At 39.6% G+C, this 27,163-nt stretch overlaps 1 protein-coding gene across 3 annotated transcripts; it reads right to left on the bottom strand.

Moving 5' to 3' along the window:
- Nucleotides 1–934: 934 nt before the first annotated feature.
- SLC26A2 (solute carrier family 26 member 2) lies at nt 935–26,658 on the bottom strand. 3 transcript variants are annotated; one of them, XR_010909198.1, is made up of 4 exons: nt 26,539–26,658; nt 10,970–11,596; nt 3,650–8,900; nt 935–3,524 (listed from the first exon to the last, which is right to left on the bottom strand). XR_010909198.1 is itself a non-coding variant. In XM_060765050.2 (3 exons), exons 2-3 carry the CDS (start codon nt 11,582–11,584, stop codon nt 7,365–7,367), a joined length of 2,151 nt encoding a protein of 716 aa, XP_060621033.2. In that variant the 5' UTR covers nt 11,585–11,596; nt 26,539–26,658; the 3' UTR covers nt 935–7,364. The 3 variants fall into 3 exon arrangements, 2 of the variants coding, with proteins under 2 accessions (XP_060621033.2, XP_060621034.2); XM_060765050.2 differs by having other exon boundaries at nt 935–8,900; XM_060765051.2 differs by lacking the exon at nt 26,539–26,658 and adding an exon at nt 15,139–15,240 and having other exon boundaries at nt 935–8,900.
- Nucleotides 26,659–27,163: the final 505 nt, after the last annotated feature.

Raw genomic sequence — 27,163 nt, 5'->3', positions numbered from 1 at the left:
TTGGATTCACTATGCTTGCTTCTTTGGGACGACGACTTCAGTTTGGACTGACTTTGTGGTGGATGACCTCGGTGTTTCTGACGACTCCTGTGTGCTGTGACGACCCTTTCTGTGCTTCGTTTGTTTGGAGTGCTTTTTCTTGCTGTTTGCATAACTTTTAAGTTTAAACTGGATTATAGTCCAGTTTAATCTGGGTTATTTTCCAGGTCTTGTTTTTTGGCCCAATTGTGGGTAATTTTATATTTCACACTGAAGAATAAGTGTTTTGAGCCTTTTTGGGTTATTTTTGGCTCCTTTTTTATTGTTAACTAATAAACTGTACTTTAATTAATATTGTTCTGGTGCTTTAACGGGTCTGTCTTGCAACAGCTACAGTATAAGCAGAGTTTTTCCTAAGTAAACATTAGCCACTTCAGCTGAGGAAGCCATTTGAATGAAAAATGGGTTCAAAATCAGAGGTTGGTTGATTTATGACCACCTTTTATATTTTGAACAAGTCAGCTGAGTTCTTGTTCATAGGAAATTAAGATACCTCTTAAAGAAGGCAAAGATCTGGTTGGCTAGTATGCAACTTAAGAGTAGATTTAATCAAGATAAGAACCTCTAGATCATTTGTTCATTCCCCAGAAAGTGTTTCCATCCCCAGATATTTTAAAACTGGTGACACAACTCTTGAGTGCCTGAACTCTAGCAAGAGGGGAAAAACAGAGGAGAAAGAAACTGGAAGAGAAGCACAGGCAGGGAAAGGTTAGAGCTCAGCACCAAGTTCCTTTATACAGTGTATCACCTTACACAAAAAGAAAAAGATGAGTCCATTACTATTCTCTTTATAGGAAGTTAGCATGTTCTGAATTATGCCATGTCATTATAGAGGCAGCAGAGTTGGGTCCTGGCTATTTAAATACTGAACAGTCAAATGAGAAATGCAAAATAACATGTTTCAAAATATTTTAATAGGAAATACATTTACAAATAGTGTTACGGAATTTCATAAAAAGTCCTATTTGAGCCATTTGAGAGGTGCTTTTTATTAACCAAAGCTAACTGTACAGGAGGAGACATGACATTTATTCACAAAACTCAGTTTTGGAACTTCAATCAATCTGTAAAGTATGAAAAAAAAAACCCAGAGGAAGTATTTAAAAAGTAAAGCTATTTCACAAAACTATATTTGGTCAGCTGTTAACAGCACTTTGTTTCCTAGCATTCCACAAGTTGTTCCAATGTGATATTCTTCAGCTACTTTAGCCCAAAACTGTTTAAATAGCACACATACAATTAGCTGGGGAGAGAGGGGTCATCTCCATAACCCATAGACTCCTGTGGCAGCCATTTTGCCAAGCTGCAACAGTACATGAGAAAAATAAGGCAAGTGAAGAAAGAGACAAATACACACAAGTTTACTAGCTTCTTTGTAAGCATGTCAAAGGCCTTACTGAATGGAGATATGCTACATCCACAGCATTCTCTTAATCTACCAAGTTTGTAACTCTATCACAAAAAAGGGGAGAGATAAAGTTTGCATTGATAGAGAGAAGGCAGATCAAAAGAAAAGGCGTAATTTACACTCACGTCGGGACTGTTGTATTAAGGCTTCCCAACATGGAAGAGATCACTCTACTAGCATTCAATGAAAACAGACTTTATACAAACTCAAAGGGAAATTAATTTTACCCAGCAGGCATCTATTTTCCATATCTATCTGAATTCATCTACATTATGGCGTAGTTAATACAAGTGCTTGTTAGAATGGATAAGTAGCAGACTGTCTCTGTACAAATATAAAAGAAATAAAATAACTAAACCATTTGGTTCATAATAGATTACATTCCGTATACTTCTTGAAAAGCCAAAATCACACTGGTGTCATTTCTTCTGTTCATACAATTTTGTAGTAACTTCCCATCTATTTCTTTGGGCACTTCACAACTCCCACAAAGAAACAACAAGCAGCCTAAAAGTGAACCTATTTGCCAAGTTCTTATGGAGTTACTTGGCTACCCACACTTTCCTTCATAGAATTATACAAATTATCATCCTCCTCTTCCAAACATACCTCTACATGCAGCCTATAGCCCCTCCCATTTTAATTGCTTAATATTTTAATTTTGTGTCAAAAAATTAAAATGTTATGCTTTTTATTTATGCAGTGCTTTTTTGATAGTCTCAATTCAACTGCTTCATTTATTATCTTTTCATTGCTTTTTGTTGCTGCCAGAGCCCCCAGTGGTACAATGGGTTAAACCTTTGTGCCGGCAGGACTGCTGACCGACAGGTTGACAGTTTGAATCGGGAGCAGAGTGAGCTCCCATCTCAGATCTAGTTTCCCATGTGGAGACATGAGGGAAGCCTCCCAAAGTATGGCAAAACATCAAACATCTGAGTGTGCCCTGAGCAATGTCCTTGCAGATGACCAATTCTCTCACACCAGTAGCGACATGCAGTTTCTCAAGTCTCTCCTGACACAAAAAAAACTTTTCAATTAAATATATTGTTTATACTTTTATTTTTCACTGGAGCATGTTAGAGCAGAAGGATCAAAGAAGGCATCCTCTATACAAGATCATGAAGATATGGAACAGACTTGCCTGAGGAGATACTGACATACAAAGAGAAAGTCAGAAGAGACTTTAAAAAAACTGATTGCTTGCTTCATTAAGAATAGATCAGCAAAAGTCTTTAATTCCTTATTCAAAACAGAACTGTCCTAACATGCAGACTGCATTCACTACTTACATCTTGTATGTCTGGCCTAAACATCCTAAAGGCACCATTTGATCTTGGAAGCTTAAATATGTTGAGCTCTGGTAAATACTTGGATGGGAGACCAGCAGCAAATCCCAGATGTTATAAGGCTGTATTTCAGTGGAAAAGTGGCAAAACTACCTCTGAATACTCCTCATGCAAGAAACCCCAATGAAAAACTCATGGAGTCGCTATTAGTCTGCAGGTGATTTGAAGGACAAACAGAGAGTTGGGGAGGATGTCTTTTAAAAGTGCTTTGAATTATTCCACAATCAAAAGGCACACCAAAAATAGATCAGAAACAGAGACAGAAATATTGGTTCAATTTACTGTAAACGATATGCTGTGCCTTTTTGAATTTTATGATATTGTTTGGCATTTTTGTCAAAAAGCAAACGCTATACTGGCTTAAGGCACATCTTGTAATGAAAACAGTGAGATTGAAGGCTGAAAATGTTCCAACAAGTAACAGACACAAGCATGTCAGGACTAATTTTTACGGTTTAGTCTTGTATATTTCAGATAAAATGAACACTGGGTAACTTATGAAAATTGCACATGTTGTTTAAAAAGACAAATTAAGATGCACATTAAGTTTATAATTGAAACCCTGTGGGGATTAATTTTCATAATGCTTTGCTATTAAAATGCAGAAGGGTTCCAAAAATGTAGAACCCAATTGACAAAAGGTCGTAACAGGACTTTGGGGTCCTAAAGGGCTAAATCTATTTTGCTTAATTAAAATCTTAAATAGATCTTCTACCTTTGTGGTTCTCAACCTGGGGTCCCCAGATGTTTTTGGCTTACTACTCCCAGAAATCCCAGCCAGTGTACCAGCTGTTAGGATTTCTGGGAGTTGAAGGCCAAAAACATCTGGGGACCCCAGGTTGAGAACCACTGTGACCTGATGGCGAACTGCAGAGCAGGCTGTACAATCCCATTCACAAAATGGAATTGTACAGCCCTATAAAACTGGCAGTAAAGGAGAATGTTGACATCAGCAACAATTGTCACAAAGATAGGAACCGTACCCAATAGTTCCAGTTATGTTAACTTGGAGCCCAAACTTGGGACTCACATTTCAATGGGAAACCAATGTCATTCCCCAAATGAGAGAATAAATACTACCTTTCATCTGATCTTATTAACAGAGAAGAAACAGAACATAGAGAACAAACTATGATATGTACATAAGGCAGTGGAGAAATGCTGCTCATCTGAAGGGACATGAAAATCCATGTAAGAATTTCATTTTTCTAGTCCTATTTATCCTAACATGTGATGCTCTTACAATTGACTTGCAGTTCTGCTGCAAATCCTCAATCTGAAAACACTTGTTTTCAATTATGGATTCCGCTTTTCATGCTTGCTAGGTAAGAATAAATGTATTATTGGCTTCCCTATGATAGTTCTAATATATTTCTTATACTTCAGAAGAAAGTATCAGATAAGCCAATTTGCTTGGTTGATTTATTCATTCATCTTAAACGACTGTTCAAATTACTATCGCAGTAATTTTCAGTAGTAACCTCCTCTTTCTAAAGTAACAGTTAATTATGCAAAAGCAACACAAAAAATCACTATATTCTGCTTTTCCCAGAAGGCCTACATAACAACAAAGAAAGCATATAACAAAGCTTCCCTACTGCTTTAAGTAGCTTTGATTACATTACACCTTCCTAAATAAAATACGAAAATGTGAGCTGTACAACTCTTATTCTCTTAAAGCAGGAGTCGCCAGCTATGGAAGGTAAAGGAACATATTAGCTCCTCGGGAAAACTTGGATCCCAAAAAAATTGTTTACCCTGTGGGAAACTTTTTCAACTTTTTTTTATCTTGCTGGGCCATTTTAGGCCCCAGAGATACGAAAATAAAATAAAATAAAATAAAGGGAGTTGAAGTTGTCGAAGGCTTTATGGCCGGAGTCACTGGGTTGTTGTAGGTTTTTCGGGTTGTATGGCCATGTGCTAGAAGCATTCTCTCCTGACATTTTGCCTGCATCTGTGGCAAGCATCCTCAGAGGTTGTGAGGATTCTTGTCACAGATGCAGGCGAAACGTCAGGAGAGAATGCTTCTAGAACATGGCCATACAACCCGAAAAACCTACAACAACCCGAAGTTGAAGTTATTTTCTGTTTCAAAAATAAGGTGTCTTGGGGCTAAATTGCCCTGGTGGGGAAAGATGTATGAAAACGCCTCATCCTTGCACAGAGTATATTTTAGGGTAAAAATCAAAGGAAACTGAGTGATGCACACTTCAAAACAGCTTAATGTGTTTTTCTTTTTTACACAATGAATAAGATGTGATAAAGGATTAGATAATGTAATAGGAGAAACACAAAGCTACAGCTATTAGTCATGATGGCAAAGCTCTGCAAAAATTTTGGAGAAAAGTTCCCCCCTCCCCCAAATCCCCAGCTGGCAATTTCTGTTGTCCTGTAACCTTTGCAAAACTTTGCCACATGGCTATATGGAGGTTCTGGGTTCATTGGTACTCAGTATTGTATTGAATACTTATTATTTGTTTACTTGTTTGCTGCATTTTTATCCTACTATATCTCACCCCAAAGGGGACTCAGAGCAGCTTCCAGTTTGGCAATAATTTGATGTCTTATAACAACATAAAACCAGTAAGTACACACCCCCTTAAAATGTTAAAAACTTAAAATAAAGTATATAACAGCACTTACTGGGGTTGGGGAGGAATGTAGAAAAGACTAGGTGGGAACAAGAAGGAATCTGGGGTAATTCAAAGGGGATCAGTCTCTCTGTCAAATTCTTTTATGATTTCTCAGATCACTCAAAAATAAGAAAACGTTGTCTGTTACTAACTCAGATTGTTGATCTTACAGGTGAAATTGTTCATTGGTTCTTTTTTTTCTTTTGGTAGAATATATTCTGTAGGATCTAGATGCACTATGTACAGAGAAGTGATTACTTTATCTTTCAGTTTTGAAACTCTTTTGCCACATGGTCTGACAGAGCCAAGGAATGTTTCTCTTCCACACTACAGCTCCCAGAACTTGAGTAGCCATGATGACTATAAGGTTTTGGGGATTGTCATCCAAAATGTCACCTTTGTAAGCACTTTCTGACAATTAAGGAAACAATTCTACTTAACTCAATACTTAAAAAGACATTTTGTTATTGCTTACTCCAGTCAATATCATAATGCTGTTATTATAGTCCCTTTTTAAAATGTTAGGAATGCTAACAAACGTAGTCACAATCCATTTTATTCTGCTACAGAATGTGCTCAGCTGAAGTTCATAATCAGAAATATTATTCAAATAATTGTTTTTCCAGAAACAAATATTTAAAAACATCTTTGCAACTGAATACAGAAATGCATAATCCTGTATTTAAGTAAATAGAGCACCACCAAAAGGGGGCAGAAAAAAAATCTTTGGTTTGAAGTAACTATAAAAGGTTTTTATTGAATTGTCAGGTTAGAAACCTGATATATTAGTTTGTGGCATGCCCAGTTTTAAGGAAATGTAATGAACAAATACATCTGTAGAGCGACTTATACAACAGATTCTTATGCTGACAAAGGAGAGCTCTTGTGGGCAGGGAAGGGTATGATTTACAAGTTCTGAGTTACCTGAAGTAATCCTTTATTAATTTTCTGAAAAGAATGGTAAGGGGTTTTGGTTTCCAAAGAAACATCTGAACTTAATTAAGTATCCAGTTTGCTTCATAAAAAAAATGACTCTAAATAGATAGCACACCTTTCCCTTGTTTGAAGTTGTAGTAAAGACACTTATGACGGGTTTCTCACAACGAAGTTCTATGTATGGCTTTAGCAATAGCGGAGAACTAAACTTCACACCTATTCGCAAGAACCTCTCAGACGTACCAAGGAATGAGAAAAGTCAGAAGGCAAGCTGATCTACCTACCCTGAATTGTGGGTAATGAGTACTTAAATCCTTCAATATGATAAAAGATCTTCTACTAAGGGAATGGGAGGAAGTTCATAGGGGAAATAGTTTCCTATCTTCTTTACTTCTCTCTCGAAAAAAAATCTCCATAGAGTCTGGAGCCTTTTCACCAATGCAGGATAAGATATTTTGGGGTGAGGTGAGGAATTGCTACATTAGAGGATTTCCACCAAATCTAATCCTTGCTTTTCTTCACAGCTTCTCCAATCCTGCACCAGAGGCCTTCTGGAGAACTTTCCAGGGAAAGTAGATGGCATAAAACCTTCCTTAATCTGCTGTAAATACTAATTGTAAGATTCAAAAAATTTATTGTTGCCTCAAGGTGAGAAATATTCTAAAATATGGCACTTTTTGCATCAATGGGCATCATGGTAAGCAGCACAATTAGAAACATGGACACATCAAAAGGAGTAAGAGGTACAAGGCACATGTAGTCTCAAGAGTATTGGCTTTGCTGTATCCAAAATGAAGTAACTTTGCATATAATTATTCACATTACCTCTTTATAGTCCTATTATTTAATGCCCTTTCCAGCAGAGCAAAATTAAAGCATCAAAACACCTTTGTTTATGATCTTTTGTGATGAACAATATGAAAAACAAAAGTAGCCCTTTATTCCCATCTGAGTGTATGACCAGAATTATCCCACTCACAGGATTGCCACTCCTAAATTTTCCTAATTCTCTGCAAGATTTTTTTCCTTACACTGGCCTTCAGGAGCACAGCACCCATTCTGCTTAGAAGCACATAGCGCATATTCCACAGCTTGGTGCACACTATGGAAGAGGAATTTCTTGTCCCCTTTTTTGATATACTCCCCTCGGTGAAGGGAATCCCTCACAGAGGGATTGCACTGAGCCAGTAGAACCTGGATGCCGATTTCCCCATAATCCTTGTGGACTTCCTTCAATGTGTGGATCCCTGCTGTATCTAAGAATTGCACTGCACAGCAGTCAATCACGATGGTATGGAACTCTAAGTCCCGAGTGACAAGCTGTACTGAAACCTCAGCCTGGTTTCCATTGGCATTGGCTTTTTCCTTTGTAAATATTCGCTTTTCTGACTTCCTCTTTGCTGCTAGCTCCCACACAGGATTTACACCAGTCTGTTTGTAGAGCATGGACTTAAAGCTTTCTTTATTGGCGTAATAGATGGGTGCTTCAAACCGGAAAACTTTGATGCAAGGCTTAGTCTGAAGGTCCTTGTATGCAGGAAGGGGCTCGTAGATTTCAGAATCTGGCACCCAGCCCAGTAGTTGTCCTTCTGGTCTCTGAGTCCGCAAAACAACACAAAGGAGTGAAAAGCAGACTCCAATCAGAAGGCCAAGTTCAGTACTTATCAGTGCTGAAGACAACATAGTGACAGTCCAGATCACTGTGTCCATTTTGCTTAATTGCCACATTTTAGGAAGGTCGCTAAACTTTCTCAGGGCCCCTCTGAGATTGACAATAGTTATGACTCCTAGCACACATTTCTGGAGGGAGTAGAAGAGGGGCGCAATCACAAGGAGGACTAACAAGATGACCAAGGCCGTCACCACTCCAGATACCTGAGTCCTACAGCCAGTTGACTCTTTGACAAGGGTCTTGGCAAGGGCTGCACTGGTTGTGATGCAGTGAAAAAATGAAGGAATGATGTTGCAGAAACCAATGGCATACATTTCTTGGTTGGGTTTCACTGTGTAGCCATGCTTCTTGGCAAACATTTCAGAAAGAGACACAGTGATAGCAAAGCCAATAATGGCTATGGCCACTGCATCCAAAGCTATGCTGGGAACGAGACCCCAGTCTGGCGACTGTGGTGGCAGAAACCCTGTTGGGATATGCCCTGAAACACTGGAGCCATATTTCTCTTTCAGTCTCCCATAATGTGATACCAGTGTAGCTACTATAACCACAAACAGCTCAGTGGGCAAGGGAGCCTTAAGTTTGGATTTGTACCGTTCATTCAATTCTTTAGTTGGGATAAGAACAAGTAAGCACAGGACACTGGTGATAAGGTCACAGAAGTTGGTCTTGTGGATGTTTTTGAATATGTTTGTCCATGTGATTATAAAGGAACCGATGCCATTGCTCCGAGGAATATCTAGACCCAACAGGTATTTGGCTTGTGAGGTAAGGATAGTGAAGGAGGCACCTGTAACAAATCCGCTGAGTAAGGAATCGGAGAGGTATACAGAGATAAAGCCCACCTGGAAAAAGCCCATGGCAATCTAAAAAGAAAGGGAAATGATTAGAAAACAAACTTGTATCACAAGGCAACAAAGGAATAAGACAATAATATACAGTGTTAGGTAAAACTGTGATGGAACAAATTAATTTGCAATTCATGAAGAGCATGAGGTGAAATACTGTATTAGTTAAATCTGCTTGTTTATTTCAGGTTAAGTCAGATATCAGGTATTCTTTTTACTGAAACCTTCCTTCTCTTTGTGGTATTTAACCTTTTTTAGATGTGCATATGCATTTTAGGGGGGCTTAATTTACATTTTAACCTTACATAATATTTTCTCATTGTGGGTCTGGTTTACATCCCTGTTATTGAGACATTTGCTTTACAATATTGTGTCATGGTACAATATTGTGTCATGGTGTAAATAATGCCTTTTATTTGATTTAGGTTTGGGGGGGGGAGGGGGGTCTTTTACACAGAGTACCAACATTGATGGTGCTCCATGCAGTCATGCCGGCCACATGACCTTGGAAGCACCTACGGACAACACCTGTTCTTCAGCTTAGCAATGGAGATGAGCGCCAATGCCCCAGAGTCAGACACAACCAGATTTAATGTCACAGGGAAATCTTTACCTTTACCTTACCAACATTAAGCTGTGATATCTGAAGTCCTAACAGTTTTGGCTGAACCACAGTGCCCCCTCCCCTCAAACTTGGTTCGAACCTGGAGCTCCTGGAAATAACTCAATGTAGTGTGAACTGTGTTAGCTGGGCAACTGCAGCAGGAGAAGAAAATTAAAAGGCTGAGTCTCAATAGGGCCTCTAAGAAAAATTCTGCAATGTGGAATACGTCTGCTTTCAGGGCCGGCTGGGGCAGCTTTTCTCAAAATTGAGGATTTGAGAATGTTCAAATAGTATATCAGTATTCAACAAAAATAATGATATACCATGAAATGTAAAGTTTTATTTTTTTAAATAGAAAAATATAGCTACGATCAAATATGAACAAAACAGAACGTTTGGTGCATTAATATATGAAAGCATAATTAAACAAGACGGTTAATCTCAGGCTATTTAATATGGTCACTAGTAAACTTTTCTAAATGTTTTATTGCCCATGCACCAAAATGACCAAAAAATAATATACAGTACTTTATATGAAGTAACAATAACCCCATCAAAGAATATAGTGAGCCTTTGTTGTAGTTTTTATCTGCAATATTTCTAAGAACACTATCAAAATCAATTCCTCCGGCAGTGCTTGATTCAATACTCCACCTTCCTAAATCAACAAGTCAGGTTTGACACGAAGTAAACTTTTAAAAGTATTTGATGTGTTTGAGTTTGCCAAAATACCTTTCTGCTGCTTCTACTGTAGCTAGAAATGTCAACGATGTTCTCAAACTAACATAAATATCCAGAAATATCTCACAAAGTTTGTACTCATTTAATAAATGTAGCCATTCTAAATGTTTTAATTCAGGTTTTTAAAATGTGTTTTATGTACTGATAGTAAATCTTGCATATATGCTAACATAATGAAATAGTGTCCTTTCTGGTTAGTGTCAATGCGAGCTATGATCAACAACCTCAACTCAGAAGTTAAAATTAAATGCACCCCATTTCACAGGGTGACATGAGCCATTTGTTTCAAAGAAAAAACAGACAGGTCCTGCTAAAAAGTGAAGAAAAAACCCTAAGACCCACATGACTGCTAACATGAGAGCAGAAGTGAAACAACAGACAAATACAGGGTTTTAAAAAAGAAAACAACAAAAAAATTTTTTTTGCTTTAACTCACCCAAAGTATAGCCTTGCCCATCTATCTTAGGAGTGGTGGCACTGTTCAGTATTAATGTCATTGCGTTGCTTGGGGGCGGGGGGGGGGGGGGGGAGTCATGTGTTTAAACCAAATGAAATAAGTTTCTACTGAAATCTATATAATTTTTACTACCACAAATAAGCATGTACAAGAGGGGCAGTTACATCTGATTCATGTGAAATGTGGATCTTTATGAACATCTACATTAAATACTGAGGCTATGAACCAGTTAGAGGAATAAAAAACTTGAATGATACAAAATACAAACCATTTGAGTAGTCTTACCTGGTAAATCCCAGCCATAAAGGTCACTGTGCTTCCAACAATAATTGCATAGCAACTTTTGTCACAAAATATTTGTGATGTTTGGTTCATATTTAGAGGCCCCATTGTGCTGCTGCTATTAATGTAAACGTGCATGTCTAAATCATAGCCAGCTTTCTGTACTTCACGGTCTACTACTTCTCCTATCATCAAACAGAGTACACCAAAAATGCCAACAGAGATGTGACGTGAGGTTCCAAAGAGGAAATATATAATGCTTGCAAAAAATGATGTGTAGAGACCATAGATGGGTTCCTGGCCAGCCAAAAGGGAATAGGCAATGGATTGTGGGACCAGTAAGATCCCCACAATCAGACCAGACATCAGATCTCCCAAGAGGTCTTCTTTCACATTGTATTTGGGGAGCCACTTCAGTACTGGGAGAAAACTGAAGACCAGGTCTTTGGCTATAGCTGGGGTGCAGCTGCATTTTTTCTTCACTTTCTTCACTGCCCATGCCTTGATATCTGTCCTTTTCTCTATGGGTTCCAAGGCGATCCTAGGGTGGTGACTTTGTTTGCCATCATTTTCTTCAGCCAATTCAAACACTGAATTGACATGGTTAGCTTCTGCCATCCTCAGGGCTCACTAGAGTGAAGGAAAATAAAACGAGAAAAGAAGACAGTCAAACATGGATCTCCTGGAAATAACTCAGTGTACTGAATTGTATTAACAGAGCAACTGCAGCAGGAGAAGCAAACAAAAGGGCTGGATCTTAACAGGACCTCCAAGAAAAAGTGAGCTTTACACAGATTTAATATTTATAAAACCATAAGGAATGCAATCAACTCCGATAATGAAAGGACTTAAGCTCGAATCAACTGCAACCTCTATAACAGTGGTTCTCAACCTGTGGATCCTCAGATGTTGTGGCCTTCAACTCTCAGAAATCCTAACAGATGGTAAACTGCCTGGGATTTTTGGGAGTTGTAGGCCACAGGTTGGGAACCACTGCTCTATAAAAATAAACTTTGTCACAATGAAACACCTTATGGTCAAAAGCAATCATTGTGACTTATTTAAGTATCCAATGAGTAAACTGGGCAGAGGGAAATAAACAGGATCTGAGTTTTTGGAAACCACCCAGGACCATGTATTTGGATCAGTTCTTACAAAACTTAGCTTGACTACAGTATTTAAATCAGATTGCTCCAGACCACTGTCATTGTTTACAATGCCAGTAAGTTATGTGTAACAGGTCTTATGGGGTTTATACTAGCAAGAAGATGCAAGCCGTATCATTTAAGAAACCAAAAAGAAAACCAAATTATTGAGGAGATGAGATAACCCACAACAGCCCACTTGGAGATATGCTTTAAATGTCTAAATACTGGCGATTACAACAGAAATGCTATTACATAATAAGCACCTTAAACACACCATTATTTCCCCCTATGCCCTATAGGCAGACAAGCAATGAAGAGGGGAAATAACTTGAAGGATATTTCACTAACACTTCAAAGGTACAAAACGTTCTTGGCTATTCATTATATTTTACAATGTTGCCTCCCTAACAAGGAAGTGAAGCTTCAATCAAACGTGATGCCAAACAAGGAAAGAAAATTAAATGGAGGGCTTTGAAAAATATATATAAAAAAAGCAGATTTTAAAAACTAAGTAGTGTTGCTTTTTTCTTTGCAATTTTGATATCTACTGTGTTAAGTGTGAATTTTCCATTGGCAGGATTGTCTTTGAATCTAAAAGGTTTGGAAATTATAAGCTGAAATTGCAAGGCTATAAAAAACCAGGGTGTTTCCAGCTAATGACTCCCAGCATTACCAAGCCAAAAAAATATGGCATTCTTATTCTGTCTTGACAGAAAAAGAAAACAGCCAGAAAAGGTGGCGAGAAAGCATGAGTGGATCATGACTGGAAGATGATGATATCCAGATTCAACATGAAATTCTGTGAATTTCACTGTGTGACAGACTGCGTGATAACAGCAGAATGTGGGAGCTTTCCAGGACAAACTTCCAGGTAGAGTTTGACATATTTTCCAGCAGAATGCTTTATGTGGAACAATATGCATAAACACTTTATGATATTTTGGGGGATGTGTTTAGATGGAAAATGAAGTTCAGCTTCCTTATTTTAGGCATATTAATCCTACCAATCTGTAGAAGACAAAGATCCAAAACATATTTCCAATGTCTGAGGCCCATTCTACACTGCTATATAAAATCAAGATTATCTGCTTGGAACTGGATTGTATGGCAATGTAGACTCATATAATCCAATTCAAAGCAGATCATGTGGATTATCTGCTTTGATAATCTGAGTTCTATGGCAGTGTAGAAGGGGGCTGAATTCAGGATATCCATTCCTAAGAATGTCATGTATTTGTTAACTTGGCTCTGAAAGTTGGAACACATTCCTTTTTGGGAAGGTGCTCAGTCCTGGACTAGATGCCTGTTACAATCTCCTCCAACTTTAGAATCCAACAAGACCATTAACCGTAATGTTTAACCTTTCACCACACAACGCTTCCTTAGAAATGCAGCATGTCTCCATCAATCTAATTTAAAATATTAAAATAGCTTTGAAGAGATATACTGTAAATTAGAAAGAGTTGATTAAAACATTGCTATTTGCAGACACAACTCATCTTTTAGTTGCCTCAAGAGTATGGAAAGACACTACTCAACTAGCTGCCTGTTCAGATTCTACCTCTTTGGCTGTTCTTTTAAATGCCAAAAAGTTTTATGGCTTCTATAAGGAAGTCAGTTGCACTATATCTTTGAACATTCAGATTTTCCAGCACAGAGAAAGCTGATTAAAAGAAACCCATGGCCCTCAAACGTGCATAGGAACATAGGAGTCAGCATTTTCTATGGCTGCTCTCGAGCTTTGAAACTCTCTTCCCAGAAATGTTAAACTGGCACTCTCCTTTCTACAGACAGGCGAAGATGTATTTGCTTTATCAGGTGTTTGATGGATGGGTTAGGAAAGATTGATCTTGCATAATGGCTGGCTTTTCTGATTACAGATTTCTTTTTAATGCTTTTTGTTTTAAGCAAATTACAAAATATAATAGTTGATTATATTTTTAACTTTTGTATGCTGTGAATTATCAGATATGTTTGTTTTAAGAGATGTAAACCAGCTTGAATCCCAGACTGGGGAAGACATGGGATTTAAATTGATATAGTAATTATATCAGTATTTTTTGGAGTCTATAGGGAAAGCTAAAATTGTAATGTCTGTCTCCTGAGGAATCTGTATAATGGCCAAGTAGCAATGGTAAGAACTGACCATGGAACAACAGACTGGTTCCAGATTGGGAAAGGAGTATGGCAGGGTTGTATACATAACACATCATGCAACGTGCGAAGCTCAATGAATCTAAGGCTGGAGTTAAAATTGCTGGAAGAAACATTAATAACCTTAGAGATGCAGATGATACTACTTTGATGACTGAAAGCGAGGAAGAGCTGAGGAGCCTGATAACCAAGGTGAAAGAAGAAAGTGCAAAAGCTGGGTTGCAGTTAAACATCCAAAAACGTGCATGTCTAAATCAGGCAGTGACAACATTTGTATTTCTAGGCGCAGAGATGACTGCAGCCAAAAAATCAGAAGACTTTTACTTCTCGGGAGAACAATGACCGATCTCGATAAAATAGTGAAGAGTAGAGACATCACACTGGCTACAAAGATCCGCATAGTTAAAGCAATGGTATTCCCCGTAGTAACCTATGGATGCGAGAGCAGGACCATAGGGAAGGCTGAGTAAAGGAAGATAGACACTTTTGAACTGTGGTGCTGGAGGAAAATTCTGAGAGTGCCTTGGACCACAAGAAGATCAAATCAGCCCATACTCCAGGAAATAAAGCCCAACTGCTCACTGGAGGGAAGGATATTAGAGGCAAAGGTGAAGTATTTAGGCCACATAATGAGAAGGCAGGGTGCTTGGAGAAGGCAATGATGCTGGGGAAAAGAAAGGAAAAAGGAAGAGGGCCGACCAAGGTCAAGACAGACGAATCCTTGAAGTGACTGACTCGAACTTGAAGAAGGCGGAGATGGTGATGGCCGCCAGGGAGCTCTAGCGTGGGCTGGTCCATGAGGTCACAAAGAGTTGGAAGCGACTGAATGAATAAACAACAAAAAGCTCAAATCTTACTTTAGATACCAACCCATCACTTTGCTTTAGGGAAGACACAATTCCTCAGTGTCATTCCTGATTTGTAGGGATCACAGTACAAGTATCCAAAATTCTGAAATCTGAACAATTAGAAAACACCAGATTATTCGCGTGGATGGATGAGATTGTGAAACTTTCACTTTCTGATGGTTCAATGTACATAAACATGTATTTTGCACAAAATGATTAAAATTGTGGGTATAAAATTACTTTCAGTCTACATGTACAAGGCACACATGAAATAGAAATGAATTTCATTCAGTATATGTCATTACTGGGGGGGGGGGGATCTGAAACATGAAACACTTCTAGTTCCAAGAATTTCAGACAAGGGTGCCATATCTTTAAGCGTATTAGAACTACAAATATGCAATAAATGTGAGCTGTCCTTGGTAGTCTTTCGCTGCTTCACAGTAATCACTTTCTCATTTCACTCTGTTCTGCTGATGAGTTCTTAAAAGGCTGGGTCAATTGCTATCATACTAGATAAATATTCAGCCTTTATACTAAAAGTATTATTTTACTCAGGAACCTCATATTTGTATGGCTGAAGGGAGCCTCTGTTTATGCCAGATTCATTCAATCTGCCATCAAGTATGGAAATACACAGGTGTTTCTCCTCCTTTTTCTTTAGTGGCAGTGCCTTGTGTTGTGTCAAGACTGTTTCTGAAGTTTACTAAACATACACAGACAGCATATCAGTATTTTTTTTACCTTTACCTAACTTTCTTACCTTTCTTTCAAGAAGTTCCAGGCTGTACAGTTTTTTTTCTCCACCCTCATTTTATTCTTACCAGAATAATAGTGACTGGCCCTTGATTATCCAGTTAAATTCCCGGCCGAGTGGAGTTGTAAGCCAGATATTCTGGGACCTACTCCAATACTCTTATTATTATAAACAGATTGGATAGCCGAGAAAAAGCTTATACAATTAGTGTCAATGGGGATAAATGAAAGGTGGGAAAATCCAAGGTACAAATATAAAATGGGCAATATCTAGTTTATTAAAATGGTTTAGAGCTCTTGGTAGACGCCCAAGCTAACCTGAGTCAACACAGTGATGCAGCAGCAAAAAAGCCAATGCAACTTGAGGCAGCATCAGTTTAAGGGAAGTAATAGTACATTTTGTTCAGCTGTGGTCACATGTTCTGAGCATCATAATCAAAGGATACTGATAAATTGGAATGCATCCAGAAGAGAACAACCAAGGTGATAAAAAGTATGAAGTACTATCAGTACTGCTTTGAGGGAACGGCATGTATTGAGCCTGGAGAAGAGAAGGCTGAGGGATGGTTTGATAGATATCACTAAATATCTGAAGAGCTGTCGTGTTGACAGTAGAGCTTTCTGCTGTTCAAGGGAGTAAAACTAAAGAAGTGGATCAAGTTACAAGAAAAGAAATTCTGACAAGCCATTAGGAAGAGCTTCCTGTTGATAACAGCTGGTTGACAGTGGAAGTGGAATATCTAGCTCAGAAAATAGTGGGAAATTGTTTATCCCGCTCTGAGTCCCCTTCGGGGTGAGATAGAGCAGGGTCAAAATATAGTAAATAAATAAATTAGGGATTTCTAATTACTACTTCTCAGAGCTACGTTAACTGTGGGTTTCTACATGGTGGGTTTAGACTAGATGGCTCTTGCAGTCCCACATAAATCTATCATTCTGAGACCCAAAGCATCATATTTCACTTACTTCGGCATGTCCGTCAATTAATTCATCTTAAAAGTAACTTTATAAGCTGTGACTTTGGATCAGAGTTCATATCTGAACACAAAATAACACTAATTTCAAAATGTTACATTTAGGGGCTTCAAATTTGAAGCTTACCAGCTGACCCTCTCTGTATTAAATCGTCTTATGCTAGAAATTATGACTAATTACAGATTATGCACTAAAGAGTCTGCTACATTTATGCTAGTTTAGTGACCTTGAATAAGGACAAAATAAATCAGCTGTCTGTTCAGCATATGAATGGTGAACAGTGTCTGGATTACAGCAACAGACTTCTGCCACAAGGAAAAAGTGTGGATGGACAGCAATTTGCTTGGCAGCCGGCTGGCTTGCTAACATTGCACCCTTTGTAAGTAGCAGCTTCCTAGCTTTCATTATATAGTGTGGAAAAGTGTCTTTCCATTAGAAAGGCAGTTATTTTTTATAACATCGTGAGGTCACTTAGGTACACATTGCCAATGATGTTTTCTTTCCTTTGCCAAAAAAACTGCCTGAAGCTGTTACCTACAGCATTTCATTCTCAAAGACAGGTTAAATTTAGTTACATTTTCCAGCCTAAGAATTTAACATGACTAACTGTTTTATCTAACATCTCAAAAATAACTACTAGGAATGTGTAGAAAAAATGTTAGTGGGTAAACCGCAAGACCAGTAGGCCCCCATAAGTCACATGATGAGGCAAGCCTGTTCGCCTGAACAGTCATTCAGATACAAAGATACACTGACGTTGGTTGCTCAAAATCTGATTGAAGCTGCTAAGAACTAATTCAAACATCCATAGCTCAGTTGACGTTTTGTTTCATTATCAAATGCATGCATGCTGTCAAAATATTAACTGTGGAAGCTTCTGTCAAGGGTACAAATTTCTATCAAGCGTGAGATAAGTTTTTTTAAAATACTAGTCATTTGTAAATATATTCTTATAATACAACCAGCAACTAAAAAATAACAAATAAAAAACTTGTCATGTAGAGTACAGAATTAAAGTTTGTATTCAAAATGGGCAACTTCAAGGGATTTTTGGCTTGCAGTTCTTATCAGCTCTAGCCAACATAGTTGGTGGGAAGGATTTATGGGAGCTGCAGTTCATGTAGAGTCCCAAAATTGTCCTCACCTAGATATCTTCTTCCTCTTCCTCCTCCTCCTCCTCCCCCCCCCCCTCCTCCTCCTCCTCCTCCTCTTCTTCTTCTTCTACTTTGAAACACAACAAGTCCACAGCAGACACTCTGCTGGCTGTTGAATTGGATCACACGTCGGACACTTCCCAAGTGTCTAGGAATGTGTGATGTATCGGCAAATAATGCGTGCAGATGTCAGTAAGGTGGCCTTCTGCAGCTGGCAGATGGTAATCTTGTCAGCACTGAAGTCTTGAGGCACTGCACTCAGTGTGCCGATCACCACTGGTACCACCTTTACTGGTTTGTGCCAGAGTCTTTGCATTTCGGTCTTTAAATGCTCATATTGTGTCATCTTTTCCCGTTGTTTCTCTTCAATCCTGCTGTCACCTGGGATTGCAACATCAACAATCCATACTTTGTTTTTAACACAATCGTGGGGTCAGGAGTATTTGCTCCAAAACTCTGTCTGTCTGAATCCGGAAGTCCATAAGTAGCTTGATGTGTTCATTCTCTGTAACTTTTTCTGGTTTGTGATCCTACCAGTTCTTTGTTGCAGGCAGATGGTATTTGTAGCACAAGTTCCAATGAATCATCTGAGAAATGGTGTTATGCCTCTGCTTGTAGTCTGTCTGTGCAATCTTCTTGCAGCAGCTGAGGATTTGATCTATTGTTTCATCTGCTTCATTATTATTATTATTATTATTAGGTGCAACTTGATTTTATCTGTTGCCACAAACAACAAATACAACATCCCTTTGAGTATTCATTTAGAAGTAAGCAAATTTCATCAACATTATTTTAGAAGATGTGCTTATTTTCAATTAAACATTCAGATAACTACAGTTCGTAAAGTTTAAAACAGTAACAGGTATTCTCTGGCCTACTTGATATTTTAGACTTCTACTTTCATCAGCCCTATCCAGCACAACTTAAATGCACCTTCCACACAGCTGAATAAAATTCCCCATTTGAATATATTGCAGTGTGGGCTCAGATAACGCAGTTCAAAGCAGATATTGTGAGATTTTCCGTCTTGATATTCTGGGTTATATGGCTGTGTGGAAGGACCCATGAAGAGGGATCATATGAGATGAAATCCAAAACATCCCAAGGACCAAAGGTCCCCCAATTCTTGCTTGAAGACAATGATTTTCTATAAGAGCTGGATGATGTTTTCATCAGGCATGGGGGTAAGTTCCTTTTTCAGTATAGTGAATCCACTCCAAGTTTCCTTCAAAGTTTAAAGGAGCCAAAAGGATATTCAACACTTTTTCTCAAAACAGGCTCACCAGCTTGAATAGCTCCTTTAAAGTCTGGAATGAAACCTGGATTGGATTAACTTCTGGACTGGAGTGGATTAACTACCCACTTTCCCTGATCCTCAACTATGATCTTCTGGTTTGAAACAACCGTGCTTACTGCATGAAAGAAACAGTTTAAATGTGACTGAACACAAGGGAAGCCAATACATTATTGCTTTAAAAGGCTAGGGAGGAAGTGCTCCTTTTTATCCATCCTGACTCTCCCATCATTCAGTTTCACTACACTGTGCTTCACTATTATGAGAGATAGAAAAACTTATCCCAATTAATTTTCTGTACACTATTTAAAAGCTGTAGCCATTTATGTAGGATATACACACTACCAACGTGGAAGTAAAAAGCAGGCATTTTCAACTCCTTAAAATTTCTGATGAAACACTTTAGCTGGAGTACAACCACATGTTTCAACACAGACTATTGTTAACAGTTAAGGAATTCAGCTCTTTCTGCTCTTCTTATTTACATGTTACTGTCAGCAGTGCCACTAAGTGTGAGGGAGGGATGGGAGCAAACAGAAAGTCCAGGAAAAAGATTAAATATGGTCATAACCAGATTAGCTACATCTTGTTTGAAGAAGCACCAGAAATCAGTTAGTTTGAGTAGTGGCCAAACAATTCTCTCCCAGCCCACTTGTTGGGATTGCATGTTTGAATGTGTCTATGCGGAAGGAATATAAACAGCACCACTATAGTGTTGTGCATGTTCTGATCCTCTTTCCACAATTTGGGAGTGCAGGAGATGTGTGTGTTAAGTCTCCAAGCTAAGTTACGGCCAAATGCCACACCCCCCAGATCCTCTTTGTAGAGGGAAAAGCTCCAATTCCTTTGTTTACCCTTGAAAGGGATCCAGTCCAATGACTTCTCTGACTGCAAGAATCAAGTTATGATGTAGAAGGAAAACAAGAATGAATTTTCAGCAGCTTCAAATGATATTAAAAAGCAAACCTCCCAGTTGCATAGGTGAAATTCCTCTCCATCGCTATCAACTGGTGGTTTACTTTAATGATAGTCTGGTGACGTGCACAAAAAGGCATGTGGTCAGAGAAGCCTCCAAAGAAAATGTTTGTCTCCATGTAAGAGTCAAATAAGTAGTGAGGTTTCTCTCCTCATATCTATCATCTCTATGGCCTGCAACTGCAAACCATATTCCCAATGATTTCTCCATATTGATCTTATTATGCAGCTCTATCACGTGGCATGCCAAGCCCAGAGAGCCATTGGGGTGCTGTTGCTAACATCTGTCCATGCCTGGCACATTGGTGCAAAGAGAGTCCAAGGTTAGGAGAAACAGCTGAACTGCACAATGTGTGAGCTGTAACAAGCAGACCATTTAAACTTACTCATGTGAATCATAATGAGCTCAGGTCAGGTCAGAAGAGCACTAAGATAGCCAACAAATCCACTGACCTGGTAGCTGTCCAAGGCAAAGGCTCAAGTGCATGATGCTACCTGATTTTGCATGCACGGATGAACATTATAGAGCACATTTAGTTTGACCTGTCACCTTTAAACATTAGACAAGCAGTTTGTGCAACCTTAAAAGGTTAAGGCACACTCGGAAGCGAAAAAGCAACAACTTCATGATTATGCCAAGGCCTGTTTCAAGAGAAATTCTGACATGTACCAATATTTCAGCAAAAGGTTTTCTGGAGTGTAATAATTATATTCAAGAGCCAGCCTGATTTTGTAATTTTCCCTTCAAGAAATGTGAGCCATGTGAGGTGCTCCCAGTATAGCAGTAATGTGCGGTTTAAAGAAAAATTACTTGCTTGAGAATATTTTGAGTTAATATTTTATCCAAGTCCATAAAATTCTCATGGCAAGGAATGAGTTACAGGCAATGATAAACACATATGCTAAGGCCTATTCACAGCTGCAGTCTTTGCATGGCTAATTAAGAAAAAAAGAAAGTGCGAAGAGTAGAAACTCAAGGTAGAGGAGTTTTAGTCATTTACCCAGACTGGAGTCCAAGAAACGCCCTCCCTTTTTTTCTTTTTTGCATGGGGAACAAAGTTTCCTTTGGTGTCAATGGCACCGATTTGCAGCAGATGCAAATAGTTAAAGTCTGTTTTCAGCAGTCACTCCCCCATTCTAGCTCAACTCCCTTTTTTAAAAAATAGCCATGTCAGAGTTTACAAACAGCTTCCAAAGAGTGAGCAACTTAATGATAATATTGTGCTGATAAATTAATTTGTTAGCTTACTGAGTAATACAGCAAGAATTTCTCTGTAACTTATTTATTTATGACATTTATATCCTGCCCTTCTCACCCCGAAGGGGACTCAGAACGGCTTACAAGTTATACGTACATACAATATGTTATATTATTAGCAGAGTACAATACTAGTATTGTGCTATATATATATATATATATATATATATATATATATATTATTAGTTATATTACATGTAATATCAAATATATAATTATAATATGATTATATTGTAGTATTATTATTAGTATTATAACTTTACAAATAACACTGGAAAAGTTCGCAGAACTAACACAACAACTACGATCTATTCTACTCCCATAACTGTATAAATATGCTTTACACCTAAGGCTTTAATGATGCTCAGTACAGCATATAAAGAAATGGGTTTATGCCCATGAAAGCTTATACAAAAATAAAACCCTCTTATAGGTGCTGCCACATTTTTCCACCTTCTTCCTTCCTTCATTTTTATGCCACAAGAAACTAATATGGCTACTCCTATGAAAACTAAAATCTGATTTACTCAGCCAATTATCTCCAGTACTAAACATCCACAGTTTGACTTTGGAATGTGCCCACATCACATATCCAAAATGATGTGTGGAAAAGGTTAATATGAGTAAGGCTGTTCACACAAGACAAGTCATAGTAGTTCCTATGGCCACAGAAATTCTTCTGGTTGTGGTTTTTCTGTTCCCCTGGCTATGCAAATAGATGCAACCATATCCATGTACAACTATTTCATAAGAGGTGTGTTTCAAGAATGGGAAATAGTTACCTATATATGGAGAAATATGACTTTGTGAACCAATCCAAAAACAATGGCCAGAAAGCTGTACTGAAATAAATGTGGATCACCTTCTCAAACATGTTGAGATGTCAGATGCAAACTTTCTCCTTCCACAAAGACACAGTGAACCACTTTCTTCAACAAGAGAGAAAAAGCATGAACTCTGTGACGAGAAGCAAATGTTCACAGATAAGCTGACAGTTTAATAAGGTAATTGTGAGTTCTAATGAGGTCATTAACCTGCATGAATATGTTCCCTCCAGTGCCCCCCCTGCTTTCCATTAAACTTTTTACTGGAAATCAAACACACATGTATTTTTATTAGTATTATAATCATTTACGGAACTACCGCCAAGACTCCAACATTGGAAGACAATCATATTCACCCACAAGTGATCGTCTATAAATAATTACTATAGTACCACATTTCTTGAGTAATGTTATCTGAATTATCTGCCAGAATATCAGGTGCAGATGAGTTTTTATTTAGAGTCTAAGCTGAATAAAATAGATACAATTGGCCCCCCATATTCATGAATTCTGTATCAATGGGTTCAATTATCCAGTTTGATTTTTTTAAAATATCCAAACATCTTTAATTTTGCCATTTTATTTAAAGAACATCATTTTGCTATGCTGTTGTGTACATTTGTACTTCAATGGCAGTGGTTCTCAACCTGTGGGTCCCCGGATGTTTTGGCCTACAACTCCCAGAAATCCCAGCCAGTTTACCATCTGTTAGGATTTCTGGGAATTGAAGGCAAAAACCCTAACCCTAACCCTGGAACCAAACCTCAAGGAATATTAAGGGATTAGGTAGAGATATTTAGCCAGGTACGTCCAATTCCTCTTCTTCAAATGTAATAATTTCGGCAAACCTTTTCTCCACCCTTAATCCAATTTCTACCATAGTTATGCTTTTTGCTTCTGTTTTTAAAACCTTTGTTTCCTCTATCTGTGCCACTGAATCCATGGATAGAGAATCCATGGATACAGGGGGCCAACTATATATTTCTTTTTACATAGAGGCCATTGCTCTTTAGTTTGTACCCAATTTTGGTCCCCAGATGTTATTTAATCATAACGCCAATCACTTTTGATTATCTGCCATGTAGATTGCTGCAGCCCAACAACAACTGTAGCTCTGAGGTTGGAGAATGGTTAAAGGACATTTAAAAGCCAGACATTTTATCAGCAAGCCTTGTATCTGAATTCAAACCCCACTCTCCTGACCAAATGGAACAAACTGCAGCCTTCCAGATATGTTTGTATCACAACTTTTCCTGCATGGCACGTGATTGGACTAGATGGCCCATGGGGCCTCTTCCGGCTCTGTGGGTCTATGGTTCTAAGATTCTAACTCCCATCAGCCATAGATATGTCTAATTATGAGAAATACAAAAGTTGTAGTCCAGCGTCTGGGAGGCCACATAAAATGACATAGAGGGCCAGATTTGGCCCTCAGGCCTGGAGTTTGATATATGTGCTCTAGTGCTGCAGTCTTCAGCACTCCAGGCAGGACAATTGTTTCCCCCCTTCATATAAAATTAATAGCAATTTGTCCAATATATTGTAACCATGCCCCAATAGACAGCATTTTACATGTTGTCCTTTAACTGTGAAACTGAGATCCCAAGTACAGTATTAAGCTGACCATGCAACCACATTCATTGCTCTATTCCTGAGAATATACAATATCATCTCTTGCCAGCAGTTAGGAATTGTTGGAGCTAAAGTTCAAAACATCTGGATGAGCACAGTTTGAAAAACACTGCTTTGGAGGATTTGAATCTATTCTGGGGTGTTTTTTTCACCCTTGAGAGCATAAATGCATTAAAGGTGGTTCTGTGTACAATGTTTTGCATTACCTCGATCCTCACCCCATGCATTCAGATATGTGTATGCCTGCCATAAAGACGTATTCCTTGGGCAACTTATTAAGGGAAGTAGCTGATATTTAAATGCTGATAGATGGAAGGACACGCAGGGCCCTTCTGCACAGCCCTATATCTCAGAATATCAAGGCAGGAAATCCCACAATATCTACAGTATATTCTGGCATATAAGACTACTTTTAAACCCAAGAAAATCTTCTCAAAAGTCAGGGGTCATCTTATACGCGGGTGTAGTCTTATGCATGGGAGTGGTCTTAACTCTATATTTTAACTGGAAAAGTTGGGGGTCGTCTTATACACCCAGTCGTCTTGTATGCGGGAATATACGGTACTTTGAACTGGGTTATCTGAGTCCACACTCAGATAATGTGGGATTTCCTGCACAGCCCTATATTCTGGGATATAGGGCTGTGCAGAAGGGCCCTGTGTGTCCTTCCATCTATCAGCATTTAAATATCAGCTACTTCCCTTAATAAGTTGCCCAATGAAGACATGTGTCTGTCTTTATGGCAGGCATACACATATCTGAATGCATGGGGTGGAGATTGAGTTTGCAAATAATGCAAAACATGGTACACAGAACCCCCTTTAACACATAGGATAACTGCATGGCTAATAATGTTGCTCTCACTTCCACTGACTAAGGATGCGTGTGGCCAGGAAAATGTGAAGCTGTTTTGTTTCGCCTGTGGAGACAACACCCACGCATACAACCCCATCCAACTGTTTACTGAGAGAAGTCCAACCCTAGCTGTTGCCACATTGAAGAGTTATAGTAAATTGACACCACTACGTAGGGAATTTTGCAATTTATAGTTTGGTGAGGTATTTCACCTTCGCTGTGGTGCCACAATAAACTACAAATTCCAGGATTTTAGACAGCATTGAGACACACAAGTTAAAATAGATGCTGAAACTCATTAATTCCACAATGTGCTAAAGGGCTGAGGCCTCTTCCACACAGCTGAATAAAATCCCAAATTATCTGCTTTGAACTGGAATATATGGCAGGGTGGACTCAGACACCCAGTTCAAAGCAGCTGTCATGGCATTTTCTGGCTTCATATTCTGTATTATACGGCTGTGTGGAAGGGCCCTTCCAGAGAGGCCCTTTATCTCAGGATCTGATCCCATGTTTTCTGTTTGCCCCAGATTATCTGGCAGTGAGGACTTACATAATCCTGTTTAAAGCAGAAAACTTGGGATCCGATACTGGGATATAGGGCCTGTTTAGAAGGGCGCTTAGATCAGTGGTTCTCAACCTGTGGGTTTAGCCTTCAACTCCCAGAAATCCTAACAGCTTGTAAACTGGCTGGGATTTCTGGGAGTTGTAGGCCAAAACACCTGGGGACCCACAGGTTGAGAACCACTGATCTAAGCGCCCTTCCAAACAGGCCCTATATCCCAGTATCGGATCCCAAGTTTTCTGCTTTAAACAGGATTATGTAAATTTAGATGACCCAGGGCCCTTCCACACATCCCTATATACCAATATCGGGGCTGAAAACCCTACAACATCTGCTTGGACCTGGGTTATCTGAGTCCACACTGCCATATACTCCAGTTCAAAGCAGAAAATGTGGCGTTTAATTAAGCTGTGTGGAAGGGGCCCCAGGGCCCTTCCACACAGCAATATAATCCAGAATATCTGCTTTGAACTTGGTTTTCTGAGGTCCCTTCTACACAGCTGAATAATATCCCACATTTTTTCTGCTTTGAACTGGAATATATGTCAGTGTAGACTTAGATATCCCAGTTCAAAGCAGATATTGTAGGGTTTTGTGCCTTGATATTCTGGGTTATAGGACTGTGTGGACTCGGGGCCCTGGGTCCACACTGCCACATATCCCAGTTCAAAGCAGATAACGTGGGATTTTATTCAGCTGCGTGGAAGGGGCCTGAGCTCAAAGCAGATATTGTGGGCTTTCCTGCCTTGATGTTCTGGGTCCTATGGCTGAGCCCACACTGCCTGGAAAGAGGAACAGGGATTGAACAAGCCTGGAGAGAAGCTGGAAAGAGCAGGCTGAGAAAGAGCACCTCCAAAAGAAACGCGGACATCTGCACTGTAGGATTAAAGCGAGGTTGAGACCACTTGGGCTGCCAGGGCTCAAGGCGAGGGACTAATTGGAAGTTTGGGGAGGGAGCAGCTCTCTTGGCAAGGGAAGTTCTTCTTCCTTGGGGGAGCTGCTGCTGCGGGCGCGCGGGGTCTGTCCCGCCTCGCGCACTTGCCTGGCTCGGGCGCGCGCGCGGAGGCTTCTCCCCGGAGAGAGCAGCACGCGGCACCTTCCTCCCGTCCCTGCACCCGACTTCTCCCTCCTTACCGCCAACGAGAAGCCCCAGAGTTCCCGTCAGGCGCCCCTTGGAAGCCAAGCCGGCGTGGAAGGAGTCTCCCCTGGCCGAGCAGCCCGCCTCCGCCCCCGCCCCCCCGGGCCTGCCAGCGGGGCGGCGCCGCCCTTGAGAAGGGCCTCCCCCTCCGCCTCCTCCTCTGCCCTGGGAGCAGGAAGGGGCGCATCCACACTGCAAGGGGAAGCACAGTTTGGCACAGCTTTCACTGCCATGGCTCAAAGCTACGGGACACTGTCGCATTGGGCCGTTTCCTTAAGGTCTTTTAGCCTTCTGTACAGCACTCAGGATCAAGCCGAAGTGGGGGCAAGCTGCCTCAAAATGGATGCACCCCTTGTCAACAAGTTGTTTGTTGATCCAGAGAGTGTAGGACAGTCTAGACTAGAGCAGGCCAGGGCAAACTTGGGCCATCCCTCCAGGTGTTTTGGACTTCAACTCCCACAATTCCTAACAGCCTATCCGCTGTTAGGAATTGTGGGAGTTGAAGTCCAAAACACCTGGAGGGATGGCCCAAGTTTGCCCTGGCCTGCTCTAGAGGGAAGCCTTTGTGGAATCTTCATAATGTTTATGTGTTTCAATTATTCTGTAATCCGCCTTCTGGTG

Source organism: Anolis sagrei, chromosome 2, assembly GCF_037176765.1.
Source record: "Anolis sagrei isolate rAnoSag1 chromosome 2, rAnoSag1.mat, whole genome shotgun sequence".
Classification (NCBI taxonomy): Eukaryota; Metazoa; Chordata; class Lepidosauria; order Squamata; family Dactyloidae; genus Anolis; species Anolis sagrei.
This window is presented reverse-complemented; position numbering and strand designations above follow the sequence as displayed.

Excerpts from the sequence above, each read along its gene's own strand:
- SLC26A2 (XM_060765050.2), bottom strand. The coding sequence starts at position 11,584 with ATGGCAGAAGCTAACCATGTCAATTCAGTGTTTGAATTGGCTGAAGAA. Across the intron at positions 8,901-10,969 it reads TTATGGCTGGGATTTACCAG|ATTGCCATGGGCTTTTTCCA; the intron begins GTAAGACTACTC and ends CTTTCTTTTTAG.